The sequence below is a fragment of the Cryptosporidium ubiquitum genome (genome assembly GCF_001865345.1).
Source record: "Cryptosporidium ubiquitum isolate 39726 chromosome Unknown contig_3, whole genome shotgun sequence".
NCBI classification, from domain to species: domain Eukaryota; phylum Apicomplexa; class Conoidasida; order Eucoccidiorida; family Cryptosporidiidae; genus Cryptosporidium; species Cryptosporidium ubiquitum.
The window spans coordinates 134,931-150,714 of NW_021639817.1; the positions used below are offsets into that span (position 1 = coordinate 134,931).

At 34.5% G+C, this 15,784-nt stretch overlaps 7 protein-coding genes across 7 annotated transcripts; 4 read left to right on the top strand and 3 right to left on the bottom strand.

The window, feature by feature from the left end:
* Positions 1-242: 242 nt before the first annotated feature.
* cubi_03397 (13 kda deflagellation-inducible protein) lies at positions 243-572 on the top strand (the record flags this gene model as incomplete). The annotated part of the gene is made up of 1 exon (XM_029020410.1): positions 243-572. One exon carries the CDS (start codon positions 243-245, stop codon positions 570-572), a length of 330 nt encoding a protein of 109 aa, XP_028874854.1.
* Positions 573-959: 387 nt separating this feature from the next.
* cubi_03398 (aldehyde-alcohol dehydrogenase) lies at positions 960-2,366 on the bottom strand (the record flags this gene model as incomplete). The annotated part of the gene is made up of 1 exon (XM_029020411.1): positions 960-2,366. The coding sequence occupies one exon, from the start codon at positions 2,364-2,366 to the stop codon at positions 960-962; it is 1,407 nt and encodes a 468-aa protein (XP_028874855.1).
* Positions 2,367-2,728: 362 nt separating this feature from the next.
* On the top strand, positions 2,729-3,579 carry cubi_03399 (uncharacterized protein; the record flags this gene model as incomplete). Its single annotated transcript, XM_029020412.1, has 2 exons — positions 2,729-3,096; positions 3,324-3,579. 2 exons carry the CDS (start codon positions 2,729-2,731, stop codon positions 3,577-3,579), a joined length of 624 nt encoding a protein of 207 aa, XP_028874856.1.
* A 182-nt stretch (positions 3,580-3,761) lies between these two features.
* Positions 3,762-6,534, bottom strand: cubi_03400 (acetaldehyde reductase or alcohol dehydrogenase; the record flags this gene model as incomplete). Its single annotated transcript, XM_029020413.1, has 2 exons — positions 3,762-6,344; positions 6,451-6,534. 2 exons carry the CDS (start codon positions 6,532-6,534, stop codon positions 3,762-3,764), a joined length of 2,667 nt encoding a protein of 888 aa, XP_028874857.1.
* Positions 6,535-7,360: 826 nt separating this feature from the next.
* cubi_03401 (ubiquitin-activating enzyme) lies at positions 7,361-8,296 on the top strand (the record flags this gene model as incomplete). Its single annotated transcript, XM_029020414.1, has 1 exon — positions 7,361-8,296. The coding sequence occupies one exon, from the start codon at positions 7,361-7,363 to the stop codon at positions 8,294-8,296; it is 936 nt and encodes a 311-aa protein (XP_028874858.1).
* A 167-nt stretch (positions 8,297-8,463) lies between these two features.
* On the bottom strand, positions 8,464-12,984 carry cubi_03402 (uncharacterized protein; the record flags this gene model as incomplete). Its single annotated transcript, XM_029020415.1, has 1 exon — positions 8,464-12,984. The coding sequence occupies one exon, from the start codon at positions 12,982-12,984 to the stop codon at positions 8,464-8,466; it is 4,521 nt and encodes a 1,506-aa protein (XP_028874859.1).
* Positions 12,985-13,652: 668 nt separating this feature from the next.
* On the top strand, positions 13,653-15,163 carry cubi_03403 (uncharacterized protein; the record flags this gene model as incomplete). The annotated part of the gene is made up of 2 exons (XM_029020416.1): positions 13,653-14,610; positions 14,664-15,163. The coding sequence occupies 2 exons, from the start codon at positions 13,653-13,655 to the stop codon at positions 15,161-15,163; spliced, it is 1,458 nt and encodes a 485-aa protein (XP_028874860.1).
* Positions 15,164-15,784: the final 621 nt, after the last annotated feature.

A 15,784-nucleotide genomic window follows, 5' to 3' on the forward strand; every position in this document is an offset into this window, starting at 1 on the left:
TGTGTATATTGATTATATAAATAAATAAATTCCAAAATTAAAAAATTTGAATAAAATGCATACAATTCTCGATTTTTAGATTTATGAAAAGTACCAAAGGATTATTAAAGCTGAGATTGTTTGACAACTTTACCTATAATAATCAGGTCTAAGTGAGCCTTCATTACAAATATTGTGTTATACTTTATTAATATTATTTTTTGAACTGATTTAATAACTGAGAATTACTTCAAATAAAAAAAATGGCGGACCCAAGTGCTATGCTTAACTATAATGCTGAACTGATGAAGTGCCTGGAAGATTTGAAGGAAAAGAGGGATGAAGTTAACAGACAAATAAAAAGGGAAGAGGAGGACAAGGCGAAGATTCAGCGTGAATTAGGAATTTTGAATGAGCGACTGAAAAGAGTTTCCGAAAGTCTTCAAAGAAAAACTATCGCAAGGGCTGAGTACGATAAGACCATTCAAGAAATTGAAGGAGCATATACCAAAATCCTGGAATCTTCTCAAACTCTATTGCATGTGTTAAAAAGAGAATCTGTTAATTTATCCAATCCAAAGAAGAGAGTTTAATTTTAGCATAGCATTTATAATATATCAAAAAATGGCATATTTCCTTTAAGTTTTTCTTTGAGAATTGTTGATTATAAAAGCTTAATTTCTGGTATTGTTGTATGATAAAAAAGGATGTATTATATTTGGTTGCAATATAATTTACTTGGCAAAATTAAGTATTATAACCCAGTTCTCTTGATTCTTAGTAATTTAGCAGTTTTTTTTAAGTCACATATATAAACAAAAAATTTGTTTGTACCAACAGTCTGTTTCTTTATTATATAATAAATGTTGAAGAGTTGAATTGAAGCCAATAAAATTGTGATTCTTAAGTAACTGTAGCTGAGAACTTGAAAAGGTGATATAATGAAGAAACCATTAAAACCTTTTTAAAAATTCAATCTATCAACCCCAAGACTCTTTTAGAATTGCAACTAAATCTTCTTTTGTCACAGCTACAGGATTTGTACGAATGGCTCCATCACTCAAAGCTCTAGAAACCATCCTATCCAAGTTCATTTGAAAAGTATTGGCGTTCAAGTTTTCCATTACGTTCTTCTTACTTAGAATGGGTATTGCTTTCAATGCACAATCTTCTGAAACATAATAATCAGTTTTCTTATTAGATCCTAATGGCCCAGATGTGCGGTTTATTAAAAAATTAGTATTAGTAGATTCTGACTCCGAGAAAGTGGGAAGCTTTAAATTCATTGGATCAAACCACCCTTTAGACTTGAATTCAGATAATGAAGAATGAATACACCTTAGATAATCTGGAAGTAACAGAGCCTTTCTTATTTCTTTAATTCTGTCTAAAAGTGCTTGGGCTCTAATAGAAGCCGAGTTCTTTGGGCTGCTTATTCCAAGATCAACCGAAAGATTTGCAATTAAAGATTCAACCTTCTGGCTTCTGCTTATGTTAAAGTTGAGTACTTGAGTAATTACAATACTGTCAATAAGTCCATGAGGCAGCGTGAATACTTCAGAGATACTTCTGGATATTATTGAACCAAGACCTACATCAGTTGCCGAAATTGCAACTCCAGAGATTGAGGCTGCCTTATGAATATCCTGTAACAAACGGGTATCCTTCTCAATTATAGCCTTAGTCAAACTATCAAACAAAATTTTTAATGATTGCATTGCCATACATGACGAATAATGGTTCGAGGAATTGCTAATATAAGACTCCAAACCATGAAGAAGAGCTCTCAAACCTGTAATGGAAGCCACAAACATTGGAATCGTTAAGATAAAGCTTGAGTCCACTATCGATATATCAGGTAAGAATGCCACGCCTGAAACTATCATTTGCCTCCCATCATCATTCCTTAAAACTGCTGTGGATGTCACTTCAGATCCGGAGCCACATGTTGTTGGAATACAAACCAACTTCTTTATTAAACTTCCCCTTCTGTGTATCATTGCCTTCTTTAAACTCTTCTCTTCGTCGTTATTGTTAGTCCCCATTGCAAGTGAACGTAAAGTTGTCCCCGGGTCCTCATACAAGACTCTCAGTACCTTTGCTATGTCCATACAATGTCCTCCCCCCATACCTATTATACAATCAGGTTTATATGACTTCATTTGCAAAAGAATCGAGCTTAATGCGTCTGCATCTGATTCACATAACTCGCAAATTTCAATTTGAATCCCATTTTCTTTTATTATCGACCTAGCCCTCATTGCCTGGCTCTTAACTGCCAGGGAAAATACCAGTATAATCTTCCCCACATTAGATTCTACTAAATCCGAGATTACATCTCTAAAAGAGTCCATATTATAATATATTAATGGCGTAAGAATCAACATCTTCTATCTTAACAACTATACTTCCCAATATTTATCAAATTATTAAAAAATATGTATTAGCTCTCAAAACAAATTTGAATGAATATTTTGTATACCAAATTGCCTAACTGCTATTACTGTCAATTATGCATGCAAACATGCAATTTATTCTCTATATTACGTCATCTCATTCAGGCGCCAAATTATTCACTTAATTCTATACCGGTGCTTTTACAAACATTTTAATAAAAAAAATTGTATAAAGCTAAGATTTTACCAAATAATTGGGATTTTTCCACATGGTTTTTTAAAATTTACAGAATTATTTGGATTTTTATTAATAATTGGTTATTACTGCTCTTATGAGGAGGAACTTTTTTATAATGACCGAAATTGAGGTGGTTTTATCTTTTATTTCGCTTTTTACCTTTATACTTACCAATAATATCTCCAATTTGTACAGAAATATTGGATTATTACTATTTGAGTCAGTATCATGTATATTTGTTTCCATTGTATTAATTCTTAGATCTAAAGTCAATAATTCTCTTTTACCTACAGTAGCTTTAATTTCATATTCTGTCATCACTGGGTTTATTGGGAGTATTATAACTATGTTTACTGCTTTTTTCTTGGGAGCTAATATAATTGATTTTGGAACCATTGTTTTGTCTTTATATTTTGGATTAGTGACTTTTAGAACATGTATATTCACCGGTTTTAAAAGTCTTTTAGTTACGATTATTAAAAGGTAAGTTTTTGCATTAACAGGAGAAATACTTTAAAAAAGTATATATTAGCTTCAGATGATTAAAACACTTAAGGGGTTTAAATGAGTTTAATATTTTCCATTAAGTGATTTAAAAATAATAATCTGAATTTTTTTCAGTTTTATGATGAGCTAATGTATACTAGAGAAAAGTTCAGATAAGTTATTTTCTCCTTTGTTTAGAAATTCTAAATACTTTATTACCTTAGCCCTACCTTAAAACCAAAGGATAATAACATTGCTCCCATATTTTATTCAGCCTTATTGGCTTACTTCTCTACTTTTTTATCCATTATAGATTCAAATAGTAAAATAATGAAATGGCCAAACTTTACACTTTTAGGAGCCATTCTTGGAAGATTTATAGGAACCTTATATAAGCTCTTTACCAAGAGGTCACAGAGTTTAAACAATAAAAAAGAATCTCTAGAAACTATTAAAACTAACCAAAGACATAAACTTTGAAGGGATTAATTTCTATTTATATTGTAAGAAAATTATTAAATATTTTAATATTTAGTTGCTTTTTAGCAAAAATTATTCCTATGTTTTTATTCTTTTAAATTTTCTTCATATGCTAATATTTCTATACTATCTCCTTACAACAGCTTCTTTTAGTACCTATACTGCATCATTTGCTTCACTTATTAATATTCTGGGTACCTAACAAATCCGGAGTAAGCATCAATGTAGAGCTGCTTAATCTCATTTAAAAGGGGGAATCTTGGATTGGCTCCGACACATTGGTCATCAAGGGCATGAAGACTCATAGAATCAACTCTTGACATATAATGTTCTTCCTCTATTCCATGGTCTTTAACACACATTGGGACATTTAAAGTTTTCTTAAGATTTTGAATTGCTTCTACTAAAATTCTAATATTGATGCTCTCTTGGTCCAAACCACTGTCAAACTTCTCATTGGATTTGAAATTCAAAATATCGGCAAGCTTAGCATATCTGCTCTTTGCTACAGGGTACTTGTACTGGGATAAAATGGATTGCTTAGTCGGCCTATTAGATGCATTGTAAGCAATTATATGTGGAAGAAGAATTGCATTGGCAATTCCATGTGGAATATGCATTTGAGCTCCTAACTGGTGAGCCAAAGCATGACAAATTCCTAGAAAAGCATTGGAAAACGCCATACCTGCAATTGATGAAGCATTATGGATATATTCTCTTGCATTTGCATCCCCATTTAAAACAGAATTTGCTAAATGATCGAAAATGAGTCTTAAGGCTTGTATGCAAAGTCCATCAGTATATTCAGAAGCGTAAATTGCCACATAAGCTTCAAGAGCATGTGTGAGAGCGTCTAATCCTGTTGCAGCTGCAAGGAATCTTGGCATAGAAAGAACAAAGTTAGCATCAACAATAGCAATATCTGGAGTGAGCTTGTAAGATGCTATAGGATATTTGATTCCAGTGCTGTTATCGGTAATTACGGCAAATGGAGTCATTTCTGCTCCAGTTCCAGAAGTAGTAGGAATGCAAATAAATCTCTGAATTTTTCCACCACTTGGGGGTAATTTTACAATTCTTTTTCTAATATCCATAAATCTGGTTACAACTTCATTCCATTTGACACTTGGATGTTCATACATAAGTCTTACAAGCTTGGACGCATCCATAGGTGAACCTCCTCCAAAACCAATCAAACAATCTGGTTTACTTATGTTCAATCTTTTAACAATTTCCTTAACAGTTTCAACATCAGGCTCAGGAGGTACTTCCGCAAAAATCTCAGAAGTTACTCCAACAGACTTAAGACCTTCGGTCAAATTATCAACAAATCCAAGGTTAACCATCACTCTATCAGTAATGATGAAAGCCTTCTTTAAATTAATTTCCTTGAGATCTTGCAAGGCTTCTTCTAGGCATCCTCTGTTGAAATAAATTGAGGATGGAACTTTAAACCAAGAAATATGATCTCTTCTTTGTACAACTTGTTTATAATTCAACAAATGTTTTACACCAAGTCCTTCTGCAGTTGAAGTATGGCCCCAAGAACCACATCCAAGAGTCAAAGAAGGGGTTTGACGGAAGTTAAACATCTCACCCATTGCTCCCTGGGCCGCTGGCATACAAACCAGGACTCTACCTGTGGGAATACTTCTCTGATATTCAGTAATTCTGCGTTTTCCTTCGTCAGAATTTGGGTCAGTATATATACAGGATGTATGTCCCAAACCACCAAATTCAACCAAAGCCTTTGCTTTGCTAACGCCATCATTAAAATCGCTAGCTTTAATGATTGATAATACAGGACACAACTTCTCGTGAGATAATTTTTCTCCTCTTCCAATCTCGTTGATTTCTGCCAAAATCATTACAGTGTCTTTTGGTACTTCAATTGATGCCATCTTTGCGATCTCAACTGCACTAATTCCAACTGACTTAGGATTCATATTTCCATTTTCGTCAATTAACAAGTCTCCAAGTCTTTGAAGTTCGTCTTTAGAAGAAACGATATGCACTCCTCTATTTTTAAATTTTGAAATCAGCTGATCATAAACAGAATCCAAAACCACCAAACATTGTTCGGAGGCACAAATCAGGCTATTGTCAAAAGTCTTGGATAAAATTACTGAGTTCACCACCATATCCAAGTCTGAAAGTTCGTCAACTAAAACTGGAGAATTTCCTGCTCCTCCGCCTAAAGCTGGCTTGCCACATGAATAAGCTGCCTTTACTAAAGCCACAGAACCTGTTGCCAAAATTGCTGCAACAGAGCTATGGTTCATTAAGGAGTTACACAAGGAAATACTTCCAACATCTATCCAACCTATACAGTTTTCTGGTGCTCCTGCTTCTATAGCTGCATCCCTGATAATTTTTGCTGCTCTTATAGAACTTCTAGCTGTTCTTGGGTGGGGTGAAAACACTATACAATTTCTTGTCTTAAGTGAAATTAGAGACTTGAAGATTGTTGTGGATGTTGGATTTGTGCATGGAGAAATCCCTGCTAAAATTCCTAATGGCTCAGCAACTATATCAATACCTCCAAATTCATCATGTTCAATGACGCCTACAGTTTTTGTATTTCTGTATTTATTGTAAATATTTTCAGATGAAAAATGATTCTTTATTATTTTATCCTCTAACAACCCCATCCCTCCATCTTCTATTGCTAAGGCTGCCAGTTCATATCTCGCACAGTTTGCTGCTAAAGAGGCTCTTTGAAAGATATAGTCGACTTTTTCTTGAGAAAAATTCATAAACTCTTTCTGAGCTATTTCAACCTTTAATTAAAAAACAATAATCATAAAACGTAAGTTAACCTAAAGTTTTCGAACTTGGAGCATTCATCTGCTCTGATCTGCATTTACTTACCTTTTTCAATAATTCATCCAAAGACTCTACGGAGTCAACCAGTTTTCCAATGCTCTGTGATACCTCGGGAATGTAACCACTCATATTTGTAAATCTGGAAAAACAATAATTATTATATTTCTTCTTAAAATATTTTTCTTTAAATTATTCTACAGCTTTGCTAACTAATTTATTTCAAAATTTATTTTATATAATATGCAATATTTATATTTACCGGCAAACTATTGCACAAATTGCATGCAAACCAAACAAAATGCATGCAATCCTCGAATTGTTGTCAATTTCTAAATTATGCAACTTATTTTCGATTTATATGTTTACTATTATTTCGGATACTTGTTTAATCACTTTTTTACCTACAAAAAATAGACTCAATTCCTTTTTAACCATATATTCTACTCATTTTATTTTTTCTCAGACTATTCTCTGACTAAGATCCTATGTGGATTATGAATTTCAAAATAAATTGATTGGCATTATTCTAATAATCTAAAATTATTATTAATCAAATAAAACAAAAAATAATCATAAAATACTTAAATATTCACAAAACATTGTTGAAAAAAATATTCCTTTAACCACTCCTCTTAAGTTATCCATTTTCTCAAATATTAACTCATTTCTTTCTTCCCCCTTATTCTTTCAGTTAATCTAATTTTCACTAATTTTCTTTAGCATTCGTCATTTGTCAAAATTCTATACCGGTATTTATTTTAGGCGCCAAACAATCATTACTTTTCTTTATTTTACTCATTTCATCCAAAAAAAATAGGTAGGAAAGTTGAAACTAAGTCTATTTTCAAAAAAAACTCGGGAAAATTTTTCTTCCAAGTTTTTCCTCTAATCAACCAGTTGTCCTCAAAAACTCATTTTCACCATTATTTACTCCCCACAACATGGGAAAACAATAATGAATAATCAATACAAGTCTTTTGAAAAAAATATTGATCCTGCTAATTGTAAAGTTTTGTTGGTAGGTGTTGGAGGAATTGGAACAGAAATCCTAAAATGTCTGGTTTTGTCTGGATTCAGACGAATAGATATCGTTGACTACGACTTTGTTGAGATCTCAAATGTATCCAGACAATTATTCTTTAGGCTTGGAGATGAGGGAAAGTCCAAGGTGCATGTATTGGCGGCAAATGCAACAAAACACTTCAAATCAGCAAAGGGACTAGAAATCAGACCTTTTCATTCCGATATTTCCGACTTTTTTTCCAAATTCAAAGTAAGCCCTGCCGATTATAACATTGTTTTGTCAGCTTTAGATAACATTAATGCAAGAAGATGTCTGAATGCCATAATAATGACTTATTCTAATCCTAAAGACTCTCCAGTATTAATAGACAGTGGAACTGAAGGCTTTAATGGACACTGTAGACTAATTATTCCAAAAAAAACTTCCTGTTATGAATGTACTATGGGACTCAATGTCCAGGATACAAACTTTCCACTCTGTGAGATTAAGGAGTTCCCCAGAACTCCCATACACTGTATTGCCTACGCAAATTTTATATATGAGGAAAATAAAAATGATGGTCAGGAAAGTAAAAATCAGAGAATTTCTAAGATATATAACCTAGCACTCGAACATGCAAAATATTTTGGAATCCAAGGGGTTACTTTAGAATTAACACAACAAATTATTGGACATATTTTTCCAACTCTTCTTTCTACAAACACAATTATTGCCTCCTGTGTGGTTTCTCAAGCCATTAAGTACCTAAAAGGCTTTGAAAAAGAGAAAGACTTTAAAAGCTATTTTATGTATTATGCTCAAACAGGTATTTATTCATCCTCTTTTGAAATTCAAAAAGATGAAAACTGTATTTTTTGTAAAATATAAAATTATAGTCTAGACTATCCGATTAATTAATATTTACTCATTTCTTATTCATTATTAACCTATTAATTGCTTTCAGAAGTTCTTCCTTTCTCCAAGGCTCTCAATCTAAAATCACTTCATATCTTTTAGATAAAAATTAGGTATTGATATTTCGGATTTTTCGTCTATTAATTGTTTTTCTTTGTATTATTTATAGGTTCCCAAGAGAGAAAACTCTCAACATTAGCATCTCCACCTTTAGCTACTGAAGAGTTGAACCAGGCTTCACCAGCATTAAGTCCCCAAGTAGAGCTTACATTTGTAATATATTCAGATCTTCCCATTTCAGTGTATAGTCCAGCAATACCTTGAGATCCCTCAAGCGCCTTTTGAGCTTTTGGAGGTATATAGGATGTCCTCATCTTTTCATCCAAATAAATAAAACCAGAATAAGATGAATTAATTAGTTCTAAAGCCAAATCCTTAGAAATACCAAGATTAGTAAGGTTTCCTGAAATTCCATCCCATCTGTTATTCATTGGAGGTATTGGAGCTCTTCCATTATTTCCATTTGAGTCTCCAAAATTACCATTGTCTATCTCCGTAGAATTTACTGTTGCAATCAATGCATAAGGAGCCAATCCTTGGCATGAACACTCCACTACAAATTGCTTACTTTCCTGTTTGCTTGGAGAAATATTACTAGTGCAAAGATCTTCTCTCCAAACTGAATCACTTAACATTGAACACCCTATTTCTGTCATATTTACTGGTATCTCAAAAGAAAGGGGAAGAGAAAATGTTACTGTTGGAATTCCATATGCATAGTAATCTATTGAACACAGATAAAGAGCTCCTCCTCCTATAGGAATAGGCCTTGAAATCTTTCTGATAGCATTTTCTATTAACATATTAGAAATCTCTTTTCTTGGATAAGTATAACTAGAGATTGTGGCTGATACATTTGGGCAGCTTGTTGAAGCAAACTCAAGCATTTCTGAGTCATATTCTTCAGGATATGCGTGGAAATAGATAGATTCAACAGGAGATAGTCTTTTGATCTCACTAAATTTGAAACCTGAAATTGCCATACCGTTCAAGTTTATTGATTTTCTCGTATATACTTCATCTAGAGTAACTATGGAAAATGAGAGACCACTTTCTGTTCCTTTCCAGTCCAAAGAGTCTTCATTAAAGGTCCAAAATGAAAATCTGTTTGCTACTGCCTCAACCATATGTGAGACGATTGTCCCAAGATTCCTGTCTTGGAGTATTCTTTTCCACCCATTACTAGCAATTAACATGTCCAAAGTCTCTAAAACAAGACTTGAAACACCAGGACTACTGGTACATTCTGCATTTAAGGTGATATTCATAAAGATCTCAAAGGGTCTTAAGATATCCAGATTAAGTGTGGGATTATCATAAGCAACTTTGGAAATCTTTCTAAGGATGTCCAGAGATATAAGTTTGAAAGAAGCAAAATCATAGGCTCTAGGGACATTCTGTAGCTCAAAAGTTGTAGAGTAAATTGATTCAAAGTAATTTTTCCAAACCATCTGATTATCCTTACTTTGCTCGAAAAGGGCACTTACCATTTGGATTGTCTCTATTGGTGATGTATAAGCCAGGGGATGAGTAACCACAGCTATTGCATCTTCAATTTCTAATTTGGAATCCTCATTCTTCATTGAAACCTTGGAGAATGGACAAGGGAAAGCATTCAAAAGACTCAAATCATTTGAACACCAATGAGAATAGAAGGAGTCCTTTAATGGAAACTGGCAAGGTATATAACAGCCAGAGAATGTCACAGTTTGGGCTCTAACATACACGAACCATTCTTTGCTGGTTGCTGGGAGCCTTATAGAAGGAGGAAGCTGGGTTAAGGAATCTCCGAGTAGGATTACAGTGGAGTTCTGTCCAATGATTTGGGATGAAGATGCGATAATTCCAAAGCTAGAGAAACCATCATCTTGTTCATTATTTGAAAAAGCAAGATTACTAAGTGTGAGGAAAATTGAATCTCCAATGGATGCTCCTTCTTCGTCTGGTTGATAAAGTGAGAGCTTCCCAACGGTTGGAGGAAAGTCCACAGCTCCAAATTCTATAGATACGAACTCATTTGCGATTGGATTTGGATTACTTTGGATTAGAGCTTCGTAAGAGACAGAAATTGTGCTGGGAGAGTTTGATTCCGATATAATTAGCTCGTGTATACAGTTCGAAAACTTTGAGTTTTGAAGAGCTGGAAACTTGGTAGTTATGATCATAGATCCACCCAAATTTGAGAAATCAGCAATTGAAACCTTGGAAAGACTGGGAGTACCAGAAATTCTTCTCAGAGACTCGCAGTAGAGATATGCTGAAACATAGAATTCCTTGTTAATACTTACCCCTGAGGTATTCCCCAGGACTACTTTGTGTCTGATCTGGAGGCCTTTGTTAAAAGGTATCAAGAATGAATACTTTGTGTTGTGAAGATGATCCCAAGCTTTTACTGTGGGGTAAATAATAAAAACTTGCTGAACAGTTGTGGGAATCATTGGGATCATTGGGATCTTGGAGCAGTATTCTGGGGAAACAAAGCCTGAAATTGGTGGAGAAAAAAGCTTAACTGAAATACCTTTACTAGGGCTTGTATAAGCAATTGTATCTGTAAATATGGTCACAGTTACAGCAAGATAATCATTTGTTTTGAAAGATGATCCTTTCAAAACTGTTACATGCTCCTTTGGGGAGGTGTTTACCATTCCTATGAATTGATTTTGGCTGTCTGCAGTATTTAAGCATGTTACAAATTCATTGTTGAGCTTACATGATGTAATCTCCTCCCTAGGAACTTCAATCATATTTGACCAAGTATTAGCAGAGGCATTTTTCTTAGTTTTGCATTGCCAAGCTGTTTTAAGTGAGTACATATCTCTTTTCATTGGAACAAATCTGGCAGCTCTACAAGTCATTCCGGAGCCAGGTAATGCATAATTACCATAGTTTCTGTTAACATACCTTTCACCAAACTGATAGAATTCACTTCCTAGATCAACTGAGGTGTCTTGATTTACAAAGGAAGGCAAACTGTAAAGGATAAAAGGTTGGTTTGAGACTGTTGCAAGTAAAAGAGAATGAAGAAGGCCATTTCCAGGGTATATTCTCTTATATGTTCGTGTCTCATCATATATATCTGACCTAAAGGTTCCTTGATGGGTATAGCTAACATATTGGACTAGTGATGTCAGGACAAAAAAGTAATTTATGGGAGAAGGACCTGAAAGATATTTGATTGGAGGAAGGTAAAATGGTGATTTAAACTGAGTATTTGAGTTTCTGAGGTGTGTTCCACATAACCCCACACCTGCATGCACACCGGTATAAGAGGGCTCAGGGGAATATGGGAATGTCCCATTATAGTAGCAGCCTCCAAGAAAATTATTTGCAAATGTAAGATAGGTTGAGAGAGTATTTTGGAGCTGTCCAGGATAATCCTTTGTGTTCAAGAATGGTCTTTTAGAGAAGTACATACTGGAAAGTACGTTATTTCTAGAAATAATGGAGTCATTCTTTGAGTATTTTGAAATAAACTTTCTTGGGGATGAATCCTTTAGATAAGAAATATTGAATGGGGTTGAGCTATTACTTACGGTATTCCAAAAAGGGTCCATTGGATAGTAAAAAAGATAATTACTCATACAACTTGAGCTGCTATTAGACGGAAGATTGGATGGCATAACCACTCTAATTGGTGAGACACCTAGTGGTACGTTTGTCCATCCAAAAGGTACAGCAGAATTATATTCATGAATGGTAACATTATTTTGGATGTTAATAAAGGCTCCCTGAGCAGAGTTTATAACTGGAGGCTGAAAACCTGCATATCTTTCTTTTGGTTGCCAAAGACTAGAGGACAAATCAGGGTCGTATCTTCCATAGGAGAGAGTCATATTAAAGAGGTCAACGTATGAGTGATCTGGGGGATTAGAACCTTGGATTGAGCTTCCAGAAAGGACTTCAGAAGGGAGCTCCACTTTATATTTGAAGGGAAGGACCACCATATCTGAGAAAGAATTGGCCAGGTTAAGGATACTTGCGACATTTACCCAGTTTTCACTATAGTAATGTTGCTGGAGCCATGTGAGAACTGGATCAGGAGAAGGGGCCGTTGAAAACCCTTCTTCTACAATACTTTCAAGGGCCTCTCCAATTAAGGTTCCTGGAATGAGGAAGGTAAAGTTTGTGGCTGAAGTTGACTGGAGCATGGTTGGCTCAAAACCGTTTAAATAGTCTACAATGATGTTACATGCAACATAATAGCTTGAGGTTTGGTTAACAGAGATAGATCCAAAAGCTGTGGAAATCCATATTGGTCCGGTTAATCCTGCATGGTTGCACGAAAATGAGATTGGATTACTTTCAAAAATATGGTTGATGTTCTTTAGACTAATCACTATTGGGTACATATAAGAACAGGGTGTTAAAAGTGCTGGGAACCCAATAGTAGACCATAAAGAGAGGTCATATCTGGGTTGGTTTGCTAAATCATCAATTTTGATGTCCATTCCCCATGCACCTTGAGCTAATGTAGCATTTGAATTCATGGGATTAATAGTATAGCTCTCTGGCATAAGCTGGGAAAGGACCAGGCTATTTTTAAACCAGGAGATCTGTGCTATTAAGATTAGGAGTAAACATGGACTTCTCCTTAAGAGCATTGTGACTCTGTGATAATAAGTAATTTTATTGGCTTAAATTTTCAGAGATTCCAATGCTTTCTAGTGATTCATTAAGTTTGATTCTTTTTTTTTTTGAATTTTGCAGAGTGGGTTTTCTTATTTCTGGTTTACCACACTTTTTTTTTCTTTTTTCAAAAAAAAATTGACTAATTTTTTTCTAAACACTAATTTACACAACTTTTCTAAAGAAAATTCTAAAATATATTATTTGAAATATGGCTTTTATAACAAAAAAAAACAAGCTTAACTTAGTTTACTATGTAGAAATAGGTAAGATTACTTCCCTAACCTCCTAGTATTAATTTTGAACACCAAAACCCAAATAATAACTAAAGGAACGGTCAGCCGTAGCCTCATAATAACTCCAATTGGGATTTTGCATCAATTAAAGTAATTTATCTGCATGCATTTTTTTAGGGGGGACTGTAAATATATATTGCATGTTTTTGGCGCCAATATATTGAATGCTAGTAGATAATTACGTGAAAAATTAACCGGGAAAAAAATTATACCATATTCAAGTGGGGATTGCAAAAATGCAGTATCGACAGAAAGAATAGATTATCCAAAGGATATTGTGTGCCTTAGGATTTAGGATTTTAAAAATAATTAATATTTCAAAATCATTATTTAAAAATATCGTAAAGATGAATTTTCCTGAGTTTTTCTTGGTAATAGTGTTTTCAATATTAATTTCCAAAGTTCATTTGGAGACTTTGATGAGTAATGATGATCCTAAAATGGATTTAAGCATACCGGAGAATATGGACTCAAGCTTAATGAATAATGGAGAGAGTGAAGGGATGGGAAATTTGAGTCCTAATATGGATTTTTCACCTGGCCTTGATCATCAGGATGGTGCTCATGATCATTTAAATTTGAGTATAGATAACCAGCCGAACGAATTAGATAATGAAAAGCTTTCTTTCGGAGATTTAGATACTAATAATGAACTTGAAGAAAGAGGAGACTTAAATTTTGAAGACAAGCTTGATGATTCAGATAGTAACATTAACCATTCAGTTGGAAATGCAGTGGATTCAGAGGAAGGTATTTTGAACGCAAGTTTTGATAGCAGGTCTGCTGATTTAAAAGATATAGATGAAGCTTCAGTAGGAAACAACTTAAGTGATGAATTCGGGAACTCAGACTTTTTGGATAAAAATGATATGGAGCACAAGGAAGAAGCAAACAATCATTTTGGTGAAGAGGTAGAAAATCAAGGAGATACGTCTGATGGTAGCCATGAGTTTTATTTGCTGAATAGCGAATCAGGTGAAAACCATCCTTCTCGGGACTACGGGTCAGCAACAGTAGAAGATAGAATGAACACGAATGAGGAAGCTTCTCAACCAGAGATACATGTGGAAAGCAGAGCAACTCTTCCGGCACCACCCTCACAAACTTCACCAGATTCTTCTGGAAATGGTGGAGATGGTAATGGTGGAGGATTCCCAAACACTTCAACATCAGGAACAACAGAAACATCAGGAACATCAGAACCAACTACAAATACTGGAGGAGACGGTCAGGGAACTGGGAATACTGGAGGAAATGGGAGTGGTGACGGAAGTGGGAATGTTGGAGATGATTCCAATTTAGTAGGTAAGTTAAACTATACAATTTTAGTTTTAAGTCCAGAAATATTTTTTTCTTAGAACAAAAATCAGACAATGGAGCAATTATAGGAGGTTCAGTTGTTGGTGCTTTGTTAGGAGCAGGAGCAATTTCAGGAGGACTTTCCTGGTTTTTTATTAATAAAAAGAAAGAAGAAGAGAGAAAAAAAAGATTGAGGGCGATCAGAGAAAGAAGAGCTAGATTAGCCGCTTTGAGAAACAGTATATCTGAATCAGGAGCTACTTCAGAGGAGAGTGCATCAGGAATTGGAGGTAGAAATGCGGTAGCAAGAGCTCGAGCTAGTAGTGGAGGTGGGCTTGGATCTTCCTCATTGGTTACTATTGATACTTCAAGCAGTTCAAGTCAGAATTTAGATTCGAGTGCCTTCTCCCTTCCAGTAATAGATATTCATACAGGAAACAAGGGTGGAAGAAAAATGACAGCTGGAGCTCAAAACCAAAATTTAAGGGGTTCAGGCAATCAGAGTGGAAACGGAAAATCCAGGTTAAGTCTTGCTACGGAATTGAGTAATTATGAATAAAATGTACAGGGCAATACATTTAAGTTTAAAGATAGATTTAAACTCTTTAGAGCTTAGTTTGGTAGTCTATTATTAGCTAATAGAAAAAAGATCAGTTGATAGTTATGGTTTTTATTTTTAAAGTTTTGGTGTTTTGGGGTAGTTCGAATAGTAACTTCTTACCTTTTCATATTTCATAAACTAATATTAACTATGGCACTCTGCAAGAAAGAAAGAAAAATATTTTTAGGAGTTGAAATAGAATTCAGTCTCGGTATTGATTTTCTTTATCCGTTTCTGTTTCTTATTTCCTCATTATTTGAAAGCCCGCCAACATGCATGCATGCATTTATGTGGACAACAACATTACATGCACAGTACATGGGCTAGAGGCTGTATATAGGGATGAAAAAAAAGAAAATTTAAAGCGAAGATAAAGTAGAAAGTGTGTGGGAAGTTACCACTACAGGGAAAAAATTGAGAAAAAGTCAAACGCCATAATAAATAATTAAAGACATAGCGTAATATGGGTTTGTTATGTGTGTTGAAGTGTGTACACACACGGCTGTGTAGCATAAATAAGGGGAATATAAGCAATACATATATGGAGGAAGGCGATGAGAGTAGCCGTATAGAGAGCTT